The sequence below is a fragment of the Pygocentrus nattereri genome, chromosome 1, assembly GCF_015220715.1.
Source record: "Pygocentrus nattereri isolate fPygNat1 chromosome 1, fPygNat1.pri, whole genome shotgun sequence".
Taxonomy (NCBI): Eukaryota; Metazoa; Chordata; class Actinopteri; order Characiformes; family Serrasalmidae; genus Pygocentrus; species Pygocentrus nattereri.
Window position 1 is genome coordinate 31,281,518 of NC_051211.1, and position 17,635 is coordinate 31,299,152.

A 17,635-nucleotide genomic window follows, 5' to 3' on the forward strand; every position below is an offset into this window, starting at 1 on the left:
CAAATAAGCTGAATTTACTCCATTTGACTCAATAGAATTGATAGAAGTGAATTCCTGGCAGGAATATCCCACGATTAGCAAAAGCTAAACTGTTCACTGTATACTCGACTTATGTCATGTTATCAGCTAGTATCAGAATGTTTGTATCGGTATGAGTATATGAGCATGGCATTAGGCCAATACCAGTACCAGTATCAATACATGCCAAATTTTAGTTCTTTCAGTTTATTATATATATTTTCTAGATAATATATACAGCATCTCACAAAAGTGAGTACACCTTTTACATTTCTACAAATATTTTATTATATCTTTTTATGGGACAACACTATAGAAATGAAACTTGGATATAACTTAAAGTAGTCCGTGTACAGCTTGTACTTTTTTTAATTTACTGTCCTCTGAAAATAACACAGCCATTAATGTCTAAATAGCTGGCAACCCAATGAGTACACCTCACAGTGAACATGTCCAAATTGTGCTCAAAGTGTCAATATTTTGTGTGACCACCATTATTAGCTAGCACTGCCTTAACCCTCTTGGGCATGGAATTCACCAGAGCTGAACAGGTTGCTACTGGAATCCTCTTCCACTCCTCCACGATGGCATCACCTTCCACTTGAGGATGCCCCACAGGTGGTCAATTGGGTTTAGGTCTGGAGACATACTTGACCAGTCCATCACCTTTACCTTCAGCAAGGCAGTTACCTTAGATGTGTATTAGGTTCATTGTCAAGTTGGAAAACTGCCATGCGGTGCAGTTTCTGAAGGGAGGGGATCATGCTCTGCTTCAGAATGTCACAGTACATGTTGGAATTCATGTTTCCCTCAATGGAAAGTACTTTCCCTCAATGGAAAGTAAGTGCTGCTGGCACTGGGAAACTGTAGTTCCCCAGTGCCAGCAGCCCTCATGCAGCTCCAGACCATGATGCTACCACCATCATGCTTGACTGTAGGCAAGAGACAGTTGTCTTGGTAGTCCTCACCAGGGCGCCACCACACATGCTGGACACCATCTGAGCCAAACAAGTTTATCTTGGTCTCAGCAGACCACAGGACATGGTTCCAGTAATCCATATTCTTGGATTGCTTGTCTTCAGCAAACTTCTTCCGGGCTTTCTTATGCATCAGCTTCAGAAGAGGCTTCCTTCCGGGACGACGGCCATGCAGACCGAGTTGATGCATTGTGCGGCGTATGGTCTGAGCACTGACAGGTTGACCTCCCATTTCTTCAACCTCTGCAGCAATGCAGGCAGCACTCATGCATCTATTTTTTGAAGCCAACCTTTGGATAAGACGCTGAACACGTGGACTCAACTTCTTTTGTCGACCCTGGTAAGGCCTGTTTGGAGTGGAACCTGTCCTGGAAAACAATTTATGACCTTGACCACTGTGCTATAGCTCAGTTTCAGGGTGTTAGCAATCTTCTTATAGCCTAGGTTTGCTAATCTTTCAAAACATTCCATTCACTTCCTATCCAGTACAGTCCATATATGTAAACTAAACTGCAAAATAGCCTGTTTTTAATTCATTTTTTCTGTGAAGTCCCCTATTCAGCAGTTTAGCTCTGCCTATTCATGCTAATATTATAAGGAGTGTTTTGGCTCATACTGCTGTTTAAATGGAGCAGAATATTTAGCAGCCAATAAGAATAGAGCTCATTTACATAGACAAGTCTTCAAAGCACAGCCTGTTTAATTCTAAGTCATGAAGTGGGGCTGGAAAACAGTTATGTAAAAATGAATTATGCCTGTTACTTGGTAAAAAATAAAAACATTTAAAATATCCTAAAAGGCACACAATATACTTTATTCATTATTTTTTTGTATGCCCATTTTTAATGACATCAGATGGTTGCACTGGAATTGACCCCTTGCTTCGGATTCTTAAGGAAGTCAGCAGAACATATCTGCTGTTCATCCTTTTCAGTTTGAGCGCTACATAATCTAAGAACACACTGATGACAGCAATACTGGTCATCAACAAACAGATTCCTCTTCTTCTTCTTCTTTCGGCTGCTCCCTTTAAGGGTCACCACAGCGGATCATCTGCCTCCATCTTGCCCTATCTACTGCCTCCTCTACTTTTACACCAACCATCTCCATGTCCACCTTCACTACATCCATAAACCTTCTCTGAGGTCTACCTCTTCTCCTTCTACCTGGCAGCTCCATCTCCAACATTCTTTGACCAATATATCCACTATTCCTCCTCAACACATGTCCAAACCATCTCAACCTGGCCTCTCTGGCTTTATCTCCAAACTGCTCCACCTTCACTGTCCCCCTGATCTGCTCATTTCTAATCTTGTCCATCCTTGTCACTCCCAACAAAAATCTTCATCTTCATCTCCGCCACCCTCCAGCTCAGCTTCCTCTCTTTTAGACAGAGCCACAGTCTCCAAACCATACATCATAGCAGGACGCACTACTGTCTTGTAAACCTTCCTTTTCACTCTTGCTGCTATCCTTCTGTCACACATCAGCCCTGACACCCATCTCCACCCACTCCATCCTGCCTGCACCCTGTTCTTCACCTCTTTTCTACACTGTCCATTGCTCTGGATGGTTGACCCAAGATATTTGAAGTCATCCACCTTTACGACCTCTACTCCTTGCATCTTCACCTTTCCACCTGCCTCCCTCTCATTCACACACATGTATTCCGTCTTGTCTCTACTGACCTTCAATCCTCTCCTCTCTAGTGCAAACCTCAACCTCTCCAGATTCTCTTCCACCTGCTCTCTACTCTCACCACAGATTACAATGTCATCTGCAAACATCATGGTCCATGGAGCCTCCTGCCTGACCTCATCTGTCAACCTTTCCATCACCATTGCAAACAAGAAGGGGCTCAAAGCTGATCCCTGATGTAACCCTACCTTCACCTTGAAACCATTTGTCACTCCAACTGCACACCTCACCACTGTCTCACTATCCTCATACATGTCCTGCACCACCCTAACATACTTTTCAGCTACAGCTGACTTCCTCATACAGTACCACAGTTCCTCTCTTGGCACCCTATCATATGCCTTCTCTAGATCCACAAAGACACAATGTAGCTCCTTCTGACCTTCTCTGTATTTCTCTACCAACACTCTCAACACAAAAATTGCATCTGTGGTAGTCTTTCTGGGCATGAAACCAAACTGCTGCTCACTGATCTGAACCTCTCGCCTTAGCCTTGCTTCAACAACTCTTTCCGATACCTTCATGGTGTGGCTCATCAACTTTATACCTCTGTAGTTACTGCAGCTCTGCACATCACCCTTGTTCTTAAAAATGGGGACCAGTACACTGCTTCTCCACTCATCAGGCATCCTTTCACTCTCCAGGATTTTGTTAAACAACCTGGTTAAATAGTCCACTGCATTCTCTCCTAAACATCTCCATACCTCCACAGGTATGTCATCTGGACCAACTGCCTTTCCATTCTTCATCCTTTTTAAAGCTGCCCTCACTTCCACCTTACCAATTCTCTGCACTTCCTGATCCACTATCTCTCCCCCCGTTGTCCTCTCTCGTTTTCCTCATTCATTAGTTCTTCAAAGTACTCCTTCCATCTACTCAACACTCTCTGTTCACTCACTAGTACATTTCCCTCTCTATCCTTTATCAGCCTAACCTGCTGTACATCCTTTCCAGCTCTATCTCTCTGTTTATCATACAGCTCTTTCCTTGTCTTCTTTCCTCTGACCAGACGAAACACCCAACACATTCTTGCCAGTTTCTCTCACCACCTTAGCTGTAGTTTCCCAGTCCTCAGGTAGCTCCTCACTGCCCCCAAGGGCCTGTTGCAATTTTTCTGCCTGCAACCATCCTCCTCCTTCAGCTTCCACCATCTAATCTTTGGTTCTGTCTTCACTCTCAAACAGATTTGTCCAATAAATAAAAAACTATAAAGCCAAGAGTGGGGCAAAATGAATGGTGTCTGTGCAGCAACTGCTCTCCTGGGCTAACAGAGAAAGAGAGAACACATGTTGTAAAGAGCTTCACTATCATTTTTGTTGAATCTGACCCTTGTACATCTGTTCAACCTCACTTTTATGTGAGGAAGAAGAAACTCATTTTAAACCAGAGAAGTTATGTATTCATCATAGCCCTCTTACCTGCCGCACACAGCCAGCAGTTCTGCTTGATATTCAAATAGCTGTAACAGTTAATGGATGGCTATCCTGTTAACTGCAGGCAAGAAAAAAAGCAATAAAAAGATTGGAAAAACTGACTTTGGCCAAAATGAGCAGCTGTAGCCTTATATTTTTAGATGATAGCACTGGAGGTTAAAATTTGAAAACATGTTTTATTATTTAAAAATAGCCCAGAGATATTCGTAGGTTTAACTATAATTCGTAGGTATGTATGATGAGTATAATGGAAGCTGTCTATTCAGAGGAGCTAATGAGCTGACACTGACTGCTACAACTGTGACTGCTGATGGAGACTTGCTGTCTCCTACACAAGGTCTTTTGTCCTCAGAGGATGATGCGAGAGATGTTACTTTGTGAGAGATGTATCTTTGCCCTGCTTTGTAATGTATCTAACATCAACTAATTAGCAAAAATGTCACAGCAGAGCTAGCCACACCATCTCAGCCTTGTCAGGCACATCCTTAACACACTATTGCACTGCAGTCAGGCACTCCTATTTCATAGAGCAAAGTATAATATAAATTCACAAAAAAATGTTACGTTTTTTGCCACTTGCTGCAAGCACCATGCTAGACATTTCCCATTCAATATGCCCAAATTAAAACGGTACAGTGGCTATAAACCAGCAGCAGTGACGTTAGCCATTGGCTAGCTACAAGTTAGCATGTGTGGTTTCTTTCAACCAGTTAAAAGCTCAAAGCTCAATACTTATCATTTACAAGCTGTAATGCATGTTTATACAGAATACAGAATCAGCCCTGCTGAAAAAGTCATTAAAAGTTTCTTTTGGTTCCTGTTGGTGTCCATTAGACAATAATGGTATTTTCTTTCACTAATAGTGTGTTCCTGATGGGTTGATATCACAGTGTAAGGGATTCTAATTAGAGCTGCCACCTCAGCTCTCTAAAATTAATTAGCTTGAATGATGCTGCAGTGCAGATAGATAAATGTCAGCTCAGCTACAGAACCATCTCAGTTATCACACTTTCTGGTGGCTAAATATGTCAACAACAGTTGCCAAAGAACGATCTGTACTTTGAGAGTCATCTGAAATAATCAAACGCATTCAGTTGGTTTGACCAGATAAAATGAAGCAGTTAAAGCATAATACTAACATATGAAAATACTTGGATTCCTGGACATGTGAAATCCTGGGTAGTGGCGAGCTTAATGGCTTAATGGATGCATTTGATGGTTTCCTAATGGGATCTAAAGCTTTCCTACCTATGGTGCCGAATGGAAAGCAGTAAGTCAATTCACAGTAGAAAGAAAAACCATCACAGTTCAATTCTGATGGTTTGAATGGTCTTTTTCACCAGGGAATGTGGACTGTCAAATGCTTTCCACTTGTAAGCAGTGTTGAGTTTGAAACTGACAAGAATTCCATAGCAGTTCTGACTTGTTTACGCATTACTCCTGGGTCTGCATCTGAATAGATGAATGAAACTTCCTTTTCTATCTGCTTTGATTTGATTTTGCCTTATTTAGTTCATGGTAAATAGGTTAAATATATCATCACAGCTGACTGACATGGGGATCCACAGAGTAGAGATGCACTGATATTTTTTTCCCTTCTGATACCGATACCTGATCCTTTAGCAATGGCTGATACGAAGTACCGATACTAACTCTATGCAACCTAACTCACATATAAATCCTGATATTTATACAATTACATTTAAAAAATATTTTATTATGGTAAAATATACATTCTGCTTCACAAATAAAATACAGTTAACTTTAACTTTCCTTGTTTTGCAAAACAGTTAAAAACAGAACTGAACATGATGCAGCTAAAGCTGTTGTGTTTACACATCAGCACGCTGCAGTTGCACTGGCTCAAAAACAGAGCTGAATGTTGTTTCACATCCATATCTCTCAAGTCATTTGTCTCCTATATGCGTCTTGTTCCCTCGTGCTGCATCTCTGAATATCATTTCAGTAAGTATCAGCAGCTTTCACACTGTCAGTATCAGTGACATTCAGTATTTTTTTCTGGCTTGATCCAATACAAGACTTGTGTGATACAGTAGACCGACAAAGACGCACTGCAGGCGGGGCTAGTGGATGCACAGGCTAGCAGGCTGCTATGCTAAAGACTAAATCAAGGCTATTATGCTTGAGTCCAGGAATTCCTTCAGCTATCTCAATAACATTAACTCAGACTGTAAGTGACCACACAGCAGCAGACGAGTTATTACTAAAAGAAGCAGCTCAGCCGTACAGTTACGTGGCTCCATTAGTGTGTTCTTAACACCAAAATCTACTGTTAGAGATTTTGCCATTAGCATTTTTACTGCTGCTTGCCGTCCCACACTGCCAACATGTTGTTAAGTTCTGTCTACTGGCGGGCATGCACGCACTAGAAATTGCTTTGTGGTATCGGTCACAGGTATTGGTGATCTCCATCACTGGTACTGATATTGCACTTAAGTTCCAGTATCAGCACCAATACCAAATGTTATTGCTATTGGTGCAACACTATCATAGCCCATACATATCATGTATTGTGATATATTTTTGCTTTATAGTCCACCTTTACTCAGCATTACTTCTACAAGACAAAGATGAAGTCAGACTGTTTGAGCTTGGCAGCTCCCAGTGTTGAGGGAAGGCTGTGGTTTAGAGAAAGCCTGGCTAGTTCAGACACAAAGAAAATCAATGGCATAAGCATCAAAGAGCAAAATTCAAAGCATGATCCAGAGACCAGAGATAAGGCAATTACACCACAGCAACAATGCAGCTTTCATACTTCAAGCGCAATATGGTCAGCTCAACCATTATCAGACACCCATTAAAGGACAGAAAATATCTGTGCTTTAGTTTCAGTCTCTAAAGCTGAGAATGTGGTAAGAGTAATGCCTCTGATCTCCACTTTTAGAGTAAGACTGAATGATGCAGTACTGTGAAAACATCAGAGACCACCCTTCTCTTTTTTCATTTCCCATGAACAGCTTTGTTCTGGAGATATTTCTGAGGAGATTAAGATATCACATAACCCACTTGCATAAGAAAAGGGAAAGTCAAAAGAAAATAATTGAAAAAATAATCAAAATAGTTTACAAATCCAGAGTTTAAAAAGTACTAAATGATAAAGAGAATATGAGACTCCGAATAACTGTGCAAGACTTTGTGGACCACCAAACTGTCATTATCAGATAAACAGTACTCAAATCTTTCATCTTTTAGAGAGAGAAGAAAATCAATCTCCACTCTTGCTTCAGATCTGAAAAAAGTGTTTCTGTCCATCCTTCCACTGAAAGAATGTGTAGCTGTAGAGACCAAAAGAGGAAAATGTGCCCTGCAAAAAAACTAAAACCGGACATCTGAGATGTGAAGTAAGGTTTATAGTTTGATAAGTCTAAATGTTTAATTGGGAAATAGGAAGCTCTAACAAAGGATAAACATACTAAAAAAAACTGATTATATTTAGTGTTTTTTAGTTTTAGTGTAATTTTATGTTAAATATATGTTTCCTGCCATTTTCTGACTCTAAAGAATGCATAACTTATTAATTAATACTAGTTTTAACTGGTTTAAGTGGTCACTGACTTTTACAGTATATAAGGAAAGTGCAAAACCAGCTCATTTCAAATTCATTGTTTTGTGATGTCACAAAAACCAGTGCATTCACATATATACTCCTATTCAGCCTACAGCATTCACAGACTGGACTGCTTTTTGAGGCACAGCAAGAGGCAGCCAGATATTAACAGATATTATTTACATATGTCAATATATTCACACAATATCAGTCATAAAGACACATGAATAAAACTGTCTTTTAATTCTAAGGAACAAAGAGAGACTGTAAAATGGCCATGTAAAAAATAGGAGTGGTTCTGGTATATAAACCCTCATAAACTTATAAAAGGACTTCAGGGGAAAATATGATTTATTGCAATATAAGTATATTGCAATATAAGTTTATTATACTTATATATAATACTTAATATAAGTATTATATTGCAATATAAGTATATTGCAATAGGTGTATGCAGCAATATAACCATAATATTTGTATTTTGTGCTGCCTGGTTGTCTGGAGCAGAAGAATTGTACTTCAGAGCCAACTGCCTCCCCAGAATTTTTCATGGCAAAATGCATCACTGGAGAGAAAAAGGTGGAGGGAAATGGCCATCTGCCACACTTTCTGCAATTTTTCCCTTTAATAGATTGTGCTACACCAAAAAAATACATTTCTGCAGACCTCAAGCTTGCCAAGAACCCAGGAGTTTGTGCAGAGGCCAAATCCACCTCAGGGGGTTCCTCTCAAATCCACGCTAGCTCACTTTATCAAATCCCCCAATCAGCGCTAATTGGTCCAGTTGTGACATTCCTAACAACAGAGGGCACACACATACCTCTAAATCAAGACTCCAGCAGGACGCTGTTTCAGTGTTACACCAATGACCTCACACTACCTTTGTCCATGAAAAGGTCACTGTTGTCAGTGAGAATCTAATACAGGCAACCATGTCTTCTGAAACGACAGACAAAAAAATCAGATTTACACCAAGTTTCACCTTTTGTTCAGTTGAACAGCGAAGCTTAATATTTTTTTGCATTGATGCTACAAGGCTAATGCAGCTAACAAGTATGGAAGTTTATGTACTCTACCAAGCATTTTGAAGCCTGACTTTTGCTTCAAATGCAGTTATATTTTTGCTTTAAACTCAAAATTCATCATTACCACTACACTGCTGTAAAAGAACTGCTGGATGTAGGTTTGCAATGATTTGCTGCCCAAGTTGTTAATTATGAAAAAAAATGTCTGACATGGACATGGATTCTCTTTTATGTTCATATGACTGTAATAAACTAGAGGATGTGTAGGGGGTGATATACCTTTTATTATTTCATTTTAAAAACACTCATTATAATCTGTAATGTTCATGCAATCTACAGTCATTCTAACACACTGTAATACACTACAGGAAGTGTAGGGGGCGATATGGCTTCCATTATTTCATTTAAAAATTGAGTGTAATGATCTACAGTATGATGTTCATGTCATCTACACATTCATTCTGAGAGACTGAAATACATCACAGGACGTACGGGGGGTGTTATGAATTGTTTCACTGCACCATGAATGATGTCACAGGTACAGCTTACACTCTTTTCAAGAGACTTGCCTTCAGTTTTTCAAAGAAATCTGCAGCAACATTTTTCTAAACCTTAGTCTTAGACATTGGTTGCATTTTCTGCTTCTTATGTTCCAAATAATCCCAAACACTTTCAGTGACGTTGCGGTCTGGACTCTGGGGTGGCCAATCCGTCGTTCTGCAGCTTCTTTGGCTTTTTTCAGTCCATTTTGGACAAAAACACCTGTGGATTTTTTTTTCAAATCTGAAGCAACAGTGGAGCTTGTTTCTCTCTCAAAGATGCAAGTTTTAAGCACTGTTTATCTGATGAGGATTTTAAGCAAAGATATAGATACAACATCTCAACTAGTATGCTTAGCCATATGACTCAGTACTAAGGTAGGATAAGGCTGACCCTTTGTTAAATGTCATGTTGCTTTTGTTGCATGTAGCCTTAAGCGACAGTCTACATATATGTCTGTTAGCTAATGTATAGTTAGTCCAATGACAAAAATGCTTAATACCCTGCTAGCTACCGACTTTCTAAACTTTATAAGACTTTCTAAACTTCAGTTAAGTTAGTGATACAGTAAATTCCAGTAGATTCCATAATCATCACGTATTCATCATGAAGAACAGTTCCTTTGTTTATCTGAATTCATGCTGGGTATCATTCAAGTATCGTTTCAATACTGATAACAATTTTTCAACTTATTTTCATAAACTCCAATTTTCTAAATCTTTTTTTTTAAATTGCAGACCAGTGGGTGTGGCTTATAGCAGAAATGAGTGAGGTTAGATTTGGTGAGATTATAGACTGATCAAGAAGCACTGATGTTGACAACACAGCATGTGTCACGATTGGCTCCTCCCACTCCTCTGTGTGCTTTTCTGTTTACTTTCTGGTCGTCCACATGCCCCTCTGTTTTGATTCTTTGATGTCCTGCCCCCTTGTTTTGCTATTCCGCCCCTGATTGTTTCCACCTGCTCACCACCTGTCCCTCGTCATCCCTCTAAGATATAAGCCCCGTGTTTGTGTTGGTCTTTGTTTGATTATGCTGGATGTTTGATTGATCCATGTTGGCTCTATGAACCTGGATAAACCCGCTTATCTCAGCGCATGCGTCCGCCTTGTCTCTCCACATGAAATGTAATTGTCAACCAATCTGCTGTCTACACTAAGCTCAATAGTAGTATTTTGTACACATTGCACGCCTAATGTCAAATCAGATTTTTGGCTGTGTGCCAGGTCTGCCTGGACCTTGTCATAGAGCAGTATTGATTAATGCCTTGAGAATATCTCTGCTCTGCGTGTACTACATCTCCATAAGCTCTGAATAGAAACTGCACAGGAGACACTGAGAGCCATTCTTCTTCATTCAGTGAGTACTGTGAAAAATATTAAAAGGCAGAAAATTGTTTAAAGTAGAGGTGGGTAACATGATGGTACTTTATCATTATTGTAATAAATTGTCACTATGCTTTTTATATTATACATTTATATACTGCAGATATCATCTGTGTTTAAAGAACACTGACTATCTGCATTTTTCATCATGGAGAGCATAATTAGTCCTGTTTAACTAGACTTACTGCAGTGCAGTATGCAAAACTGAATAAATAAGTTATGGTCATTATTTACCTTGTGCATTGTATCTGTCACAGTTAACCACATCTCAAAATATTGGAGGTGCAATTAAATAATGAAAATGAGCTCAAAGTGCAGCCAAATCCATATTGGGTAAACGGTGTAAGACCTACAACCATTTTCATACAGGACTACCGTTTTTAGAAACTCAAAAGTAACTGGACAAGCAATCACAAATTAATGCAGTTAATTTGCAAAACATTTGCAGTCAATGACTGAAATGCATGCTTGATTGGACTGAGGTCACATGACTTGGCCATTGCAAAACTTTCCTCCTCTTTGCTTACTTAAAGTTTTAATGCTTTGTCACTGTTCATCTGCACTGTGAAGTGTTGTCCAATGAGTTTTGAAACATTTGGTTCTTTCTGAGCAGATGTCATAGACAAATACACTTTAAAATGAATTCTGTTGCTGTTGTCAGCAAACATATCAGTATAAAAAGGAATCTGTTCCTTTGGCAGCTATATATGCCTATTAACACTAACACTACCTCCACCATGCTAGACACAAATGTGGTCTGGATTGATACATGTGCAGTTATCATCTTCATTCTAGTACAAGTTGACCATTGTCTTATCTGTCCATAAATTGTTGTTCCATAACTGTACAGTTATACAGCTGTCTTTACAACAGTTCCAGAACTATGCAAGATTTGTTTTTGGCAAGCTTTAATCTGATGTTCTTGTTTTTGAGGTTTAGCAATTTACCAATCTTGTGGTAAATGTGTATTTACTCTGGTGAAGTCGTCTCTTGATTGTTTTGACAGATACGCCTGCCTCCTGGATGGGTGTTCTTCATCTGGCCGACTGTTAAGGTTTTTTTCATTACTAGGGAAATAATTCTGTCTTCCACTGCAGTTATTTTCCATGGTTCTCCAGAGCTTTGGTGTTTGAGCTCACCACTGCCTTTTCTTTTTAAGAAGTTTTAAGAACGGAAGCTGATTTGGCCACACCATGTTTTTGCAGTCTCTCTGCGGTATTGCAAATATCTCTTCAGCCTAACGATGGCCTAATGATTCACCAGCAGTAATAGCTCTTTGTGCTTTATATAAGACAGCAACATCTTCCAAATGCACATTCCACACTTGAAATGTATGTGAAAGAACACAAACTTGGACATGGAACAGCTAAGCAGCCAACTGTCCAATTACTTTTCAGCCACTGAAAAAGGGAAGGCTATGTATGAAAATTGTTTCAGTTTAGACACTGTTCACCCAATTTGGATGTAAATAGCCTCAGATTAAAGCTGAAGGTCTGCACTTTATTTAATTTCAGCTCCAATATGCTGTGGTACACAGCTAAAATAACAATAACCTTGTCTATGTCTAACTATTCATGGGCCTATTGTACATACTGTGTATCATAAACATGTCTTCAAGTATCTTAATTCTTGCCATATTGCTCACTGCTAATTTGATGAATGGGAATATGCCGATACAGGAATTAAAGGTGAATGCCAATATCCAATATTTTTATGTACATATCTACCAGTGCCGATGCATACACATTTTGGTACTGTCAATGAGAAGGCAAGAAAGGGTCTTAACATGTAAGGTAAGTCCATGAAAAGATGTTTTATTTCAAATGATTTTGGAGCACTTCTATTGGTCCAATCATGATTTTTTTACACAAAGTAAATGACAGATGTTTAAATGGTGTAGAACATTATAATTTTTTTTGTGCAGCCAATTTATTAAATGTAAATATTAAGACTACCTGGTTTAGCATTTCAGAAAAATCTTACATTTATTTAAAAGCCTTACAAATGCAGTAAAATAAAGCCCTGCACCGGCTAAACGTTTTGCTTTATTTGACTGATTATCTGAACTACATAAATACAAATCAAATATTGGTCAACTCTAAATATCTGATACCAACTGTTTTTTAAGCAGTTATTTGCTAATACTGACATGAATCCTTAATCATTGTGTATCCATGATAAAGGACAGCTTCTCTGTCCATCTGAACTAGGGTCTGATAACCGGAAGCGGTCTGTTTATACAAGGGTAAGTCCCATTTCATAACCTCTTGTCCTCCATTTTCAAAACGAAGAATAGCTCTGTGTAAATGCTTCATTAGCCTAATTGTTTCATGAAGAGTGCCACTGTCACTCCAGCAGAAAATTCCATAGCTTACTGCTACCCTTAAAGGGAAATTTCACTGATTTCACAGCGGTGGTGATAGGAACCAGACATCTGAAGAGTTTAATGCTAAAAACTCCTTCACAGAAAAAATACATTAAATGGTTATGGATACAGTGCCTGATGTCTGAGACAGTGTTTTATGAGAGTTTTAAAAATGTTCTGGTCTAAAATGTCATGATTGGCTCCTCCCACTCCATGTGTGTTTGTTTTGGTTCATGCCCCTTGTTTTGTGACTCCGCCCCTGATTGTTTTCACCTGTCCCTCATCTTCCCAGTGTCATATTTAAGCCCTGTTTGCCCTTTGTTTTTTTTTTACTGGTCTTTGTTTGAATCTCTGTCTGTGTTGTTGATGTTATATGTTGTGTTGGTTGTACTGGTGGTGTTTGTTTGATTCTGGTTTGTCATGTCTGGTCTCTGATCTATCCTTGTTGGCTCATTGACCCTGGACCGTTTTAGCCGTGACCCTGGATTTGCCCATGATAAATCTCGCTTATCTCAAGACATGCATCCGCCTCCTCACTCCCTGTTACGAAATGTTGTTTTTATTTATTTATTTATTTTAATCTATTCATGGCATAGGGGTACAGCATAGTATAAAGACAGAGACCACCTTTCATTTGATTTAATTACCACTTAAAATGGACATTGAGTAAAAGTTATGCACTTTGTGGGAGGTATTTCTGAAGACGTTAGATATAAGATAATCCACTCACATATGGTGGATCCCTTACATCTGTGCAAGACCTGGTAGACCACCAAAACTCTCAACATCAGATAAACAGCACTAAAGCTTTCATCTTTGAGAATGAGGAGAAAATCAAGCTCCACTCTTGCCTTAGCTTTGAGAAAGCCCACAGGTGTTTCTGTAAGAAACCAACTTAATGCTGGAGTTGTCAAGAAGACCTTACTGAGGAAAGGAAAAAAACAGAAAATTTGCACTTTGAACAATGAAGGTGCTGCTTTCCTCAGAACAATGGACTGACCACTCCAGAATCCCAACGTCAACAACACTGAATGTGTTTGAGATTGCTTGGACTGTAAGAAGTGTTGGAAGTGTGAAAAATATCCCTACAGATTTCTTTGAAAAACTGAAAGCAAGTCTTCCAAAAAGAATGGAAGCTGTAATAAAGGCAAACGCTGGACACACTTAAGACTGAAAAAATTGATAGAGAACCCTCAAAAAATAAATGTGTGTTTTCTGTCTAATCTATGTATTTGTGAAGACTCAGAAGATGTGTACATTCACTGGCTGTTTTAGATACACCTTTAAAAAACTGTTTTAACTTTAAAAAATTCCAGATTCCAGAGTGTAATATACAGACTGTTCGGTTAACTTCCTGTCCAAAGTTATATCTTAAACGTTTTTCTAATTATATGCACAAAATCGATAAGTCGTGTTTCCTTCCACTACAGTTATGCAAAGAAACTTTAGATGATGTAGGCTACCATGATTAAAGCTTGCATCAAAACAAGCAAGCTGGAGAGACTTAACTCGGTTTTTGCTTTAAGTAGAATTATCTTTACAGCCATTTACCATTTTCTATGGATGTGTTGTTTGCTTAAATCTTGGAACGCAAATGCCCCAGACAATTCTGGGAGCACATCATGCAGAGCAATTTCTTCCACAAGCTTGGATTTGGCATTTTAGCATGCCAAAAACAACCTTTGAAACGTTATGCCCCATGACTGTGCTTTAGCTCTATTCTAACTTTTCAACAAAAATCTCTTTTGCAATATTTTTGTGTTTTTCAGAATTTCAGGCTTTTACCATTCTTTTTTTTGTGTATTTTCAAAATTTGCAAACAACTGGGGCAATGGAAAAACCACTTATGTAGTCCTGTGTGATGTACTGCTTTTGTGTGTTGCACTTTGGGGCCTGAAGAATGACATATCATTCCAATATCTACTAGTTATATTAAGGAACGACAATAAAGACCCCTTCACTTGATTTACATACTGTTCCTCTTATCAATGTTAATGCTAATGTCTGAAACAAGCCCCACTTTATGCATAATGATGACAATACATGTCAAATTGCACATTCAGAAACTACAACAATAGTTAAAGGTGCATTTCATATCATGGACTGTCAAAAATAAGGGTTTGATGTACTTTGTAAACATTGTTAAATGTTTCACAATGTGCCATTCCCTCGACAGTCCATACAGCCTACATATGGAAATTAACCTGCATAACCTGCATGGCGTCACAAAATATTTACATATATCCACCAATACAGCCTACAGCCCCTTTACACTGAAGTTAAGGGAAGTATTTCAGCTTTTTGAATGAGGCATAATATAAAACAGAGGTCATTTACATATGTCAGTCTTAAAGTCACAGCAAGAAAAATGGCATGTGTAAGTTTGGTAAATGGTCCTGTAAAAATGAATTATGAAACAGAAAACCATACAAATGACATACAAATATAAGCTGAAAGAAAATATATATATTATAGTCTAAACAATGAGAAATATTCCCATAATTATGATTGATCATCTCATAATTATGACTTAGTTATATAAATATGAATTAGCATTGCTTAATTATGACTTACACACGCGCACACACACACACACACACACACACACATCTTCCAAGCCACTTCTCTTAATTATGACTTACTATATCATAATGAGATACTATGTAACAGTTATGACATTATCCCATAACTTGAAATGCTCTCTCATAATGATATTCTATCTTATAATTATGACTTATCATCTCATAATTATGAATTAGTATCTCATAAATATGACACTTCTGATTATAATGAGATCCTATCATTATTTTGAGATCTGAAGTCATACTTATGAGAAGCCCTTTCATTATTTTGACATACTACAGGTCCTTTTTTATTAAAGCGGCATAAAACCAGACCTCTGGCAAAAATACTGAAATGTAGGACACATGCCCTTCAACCACTATTTTCATCTGAAGATCAGAGCTTGTCATCTGGAGTATCTTAACCTACTGAGCCACTTGTTTCCAGCTTGTGCTGGAAGGTCGTCCATCATTTATTCACACTGCTCCACTCTGCACAGCTCGGGCAACATTTTAAACATGATAGCCTCTGTGCCATACCAGGGCTCTCCTATTTCTCTATTAATATCTCCTCCAAGCCCTGCTGTGTGCTTGCTTCAACCTGTTTAAGCTACCAGTTCCACATAATGCTCAAGATAACAGTCATTTAAAATTGGGCTGAGCTGCCGGTTGGGGGCTGTTCAGGCTCAGTGCAGACTGAATTCCATTGCTGGATCTACCACATGGGTCACCCGGGTGACTGCACAGGAGCACCAAAGGTTAAAAAGAGTGCACAATTTTAAACAACTTTAATCTGTTAAGATTCAGTTTAGGCTAAATCTATTCACACACCAGTCAGTCAGCCTGATAGTCCAGCCATAAACGTCCAAAAAGCACGAGCACTGTCTAAATCTGGTGGGCCTGAATGATCTCAGCTGAGGAATTAACTTGGACATTTCCTTAGGATTCAACAGAATGAAGCCAATACCTTTTCAGCAAAGGGTCTTAGGATATTATCAGTGGGCTCTGCAGCTCTAATGCCCAGGGGCAGCACAGGGTCTTTATCTGCCCATCGGAAACACAAGCTTAACAAACATGCATGCAAAACAGCCTAGCAGAGTAAACCCATCATTACTCCAATCCTGCTGTGCCACATCTGCTTCAGCTGGAAATCCAGCGGTGCATCTGAAATGCACTGCCACAAGCACGCGCTGCTGCACGTCCATAAACATGCAGCCACTCCGTCAATAAACTGAGTTAGAAGGTTTGGAAGAGGCTTTCGAAGCGTATACAAGGCAGAGAAACCCAGTGTTTCCATCTGGGGTCGAAAGTTGATTTGGAGGAAAGTAAAACCGCGAAAACAAGATGTGCTCGAAAACAGCGAAGCGCACAACGTGCGAATCCGAGGAAGAAATCTGGCGCAAATGAGGGCGGAAATAATCCCAGCGCGACTCCGGAGCGCAGAGTGGCAGCTTTCGCTTCAGCATCGCCTCACATGGAGCCGCGCGGCTCCGCTCACTTCCAGCGTCGAGCGGATCCGAGCGAGGAGGCGCGGGGATCAGACACACCGCTGGGCTTCTCCACTCAATAAAATAAACGCGACGGAGCTTCGCGGAGGAATCAAAGCGAGCGTAAATCAAACTACAGTCCCCGAATCCACCGAATCCATCGCGCACTCACCTCGCTCCAGAGTCAGCGGCTGGACCACCGTCGCCATGTCTGCTTCTGCTGCTGTAAGTGAGGAGAGAGAGAGAGGGAGAGAGGGAGAGAGTGGGAGGGATGAGTAGAGAGAGGAGGGGAGAAGGAGAGGGAGGGGGATGAGACAGAGGGAGGGAGTGGGAGAGAGAGATGGAGAGGGAGAGAAAGCGAGGGAGTGAGAGTACTTCAGAAAGAAAAAGAGGAGAATGAAAGGGAGGCAGAGTGCCTAATAAAGAGAGAGGGGCGCACGCATTTTATTTTTATTTATTTATTTATTGTTTTCCTCTGCCTGACTGTTATTGCAAATACACTGTTATTTTACTAAACGCCCCATGCTGGTCTTAACCTCTTCACCAGTAGGAAATACTAGTGTTGATATGTTATTCA

The 17,635-nt window shown here is 39.5% G+C and overlaps 1 protein-coding gene across 2 annotated transcripts in view; it reads right to left on the minus strand.

Moving 5' to 3' along the window:
• lin7a (lin-7 homolog A (C. elegans)) overlaps positions 1-17,348 on the minus strand; it is an 86,931-nt gene extending 69,583 nt beyond the window's left edge. For both annotated transcript variants that reach the window (XM_017709115.2, XM_017709116.2), the window contains exon 1: positions 17,231-17,348. In XM_017709115.2, coding sequence (XP_017564604.1) covers positions 17,231-17,267 — 37 coding nt within the window. In that variant the 5' untranslated portion in view covers positions 17,268-17,348. The remainder of the gene's footprint in view (positions 1-17,230) is intronic.
• Positions 17,349-17,635: the final 287 nt, after the last annotated feature.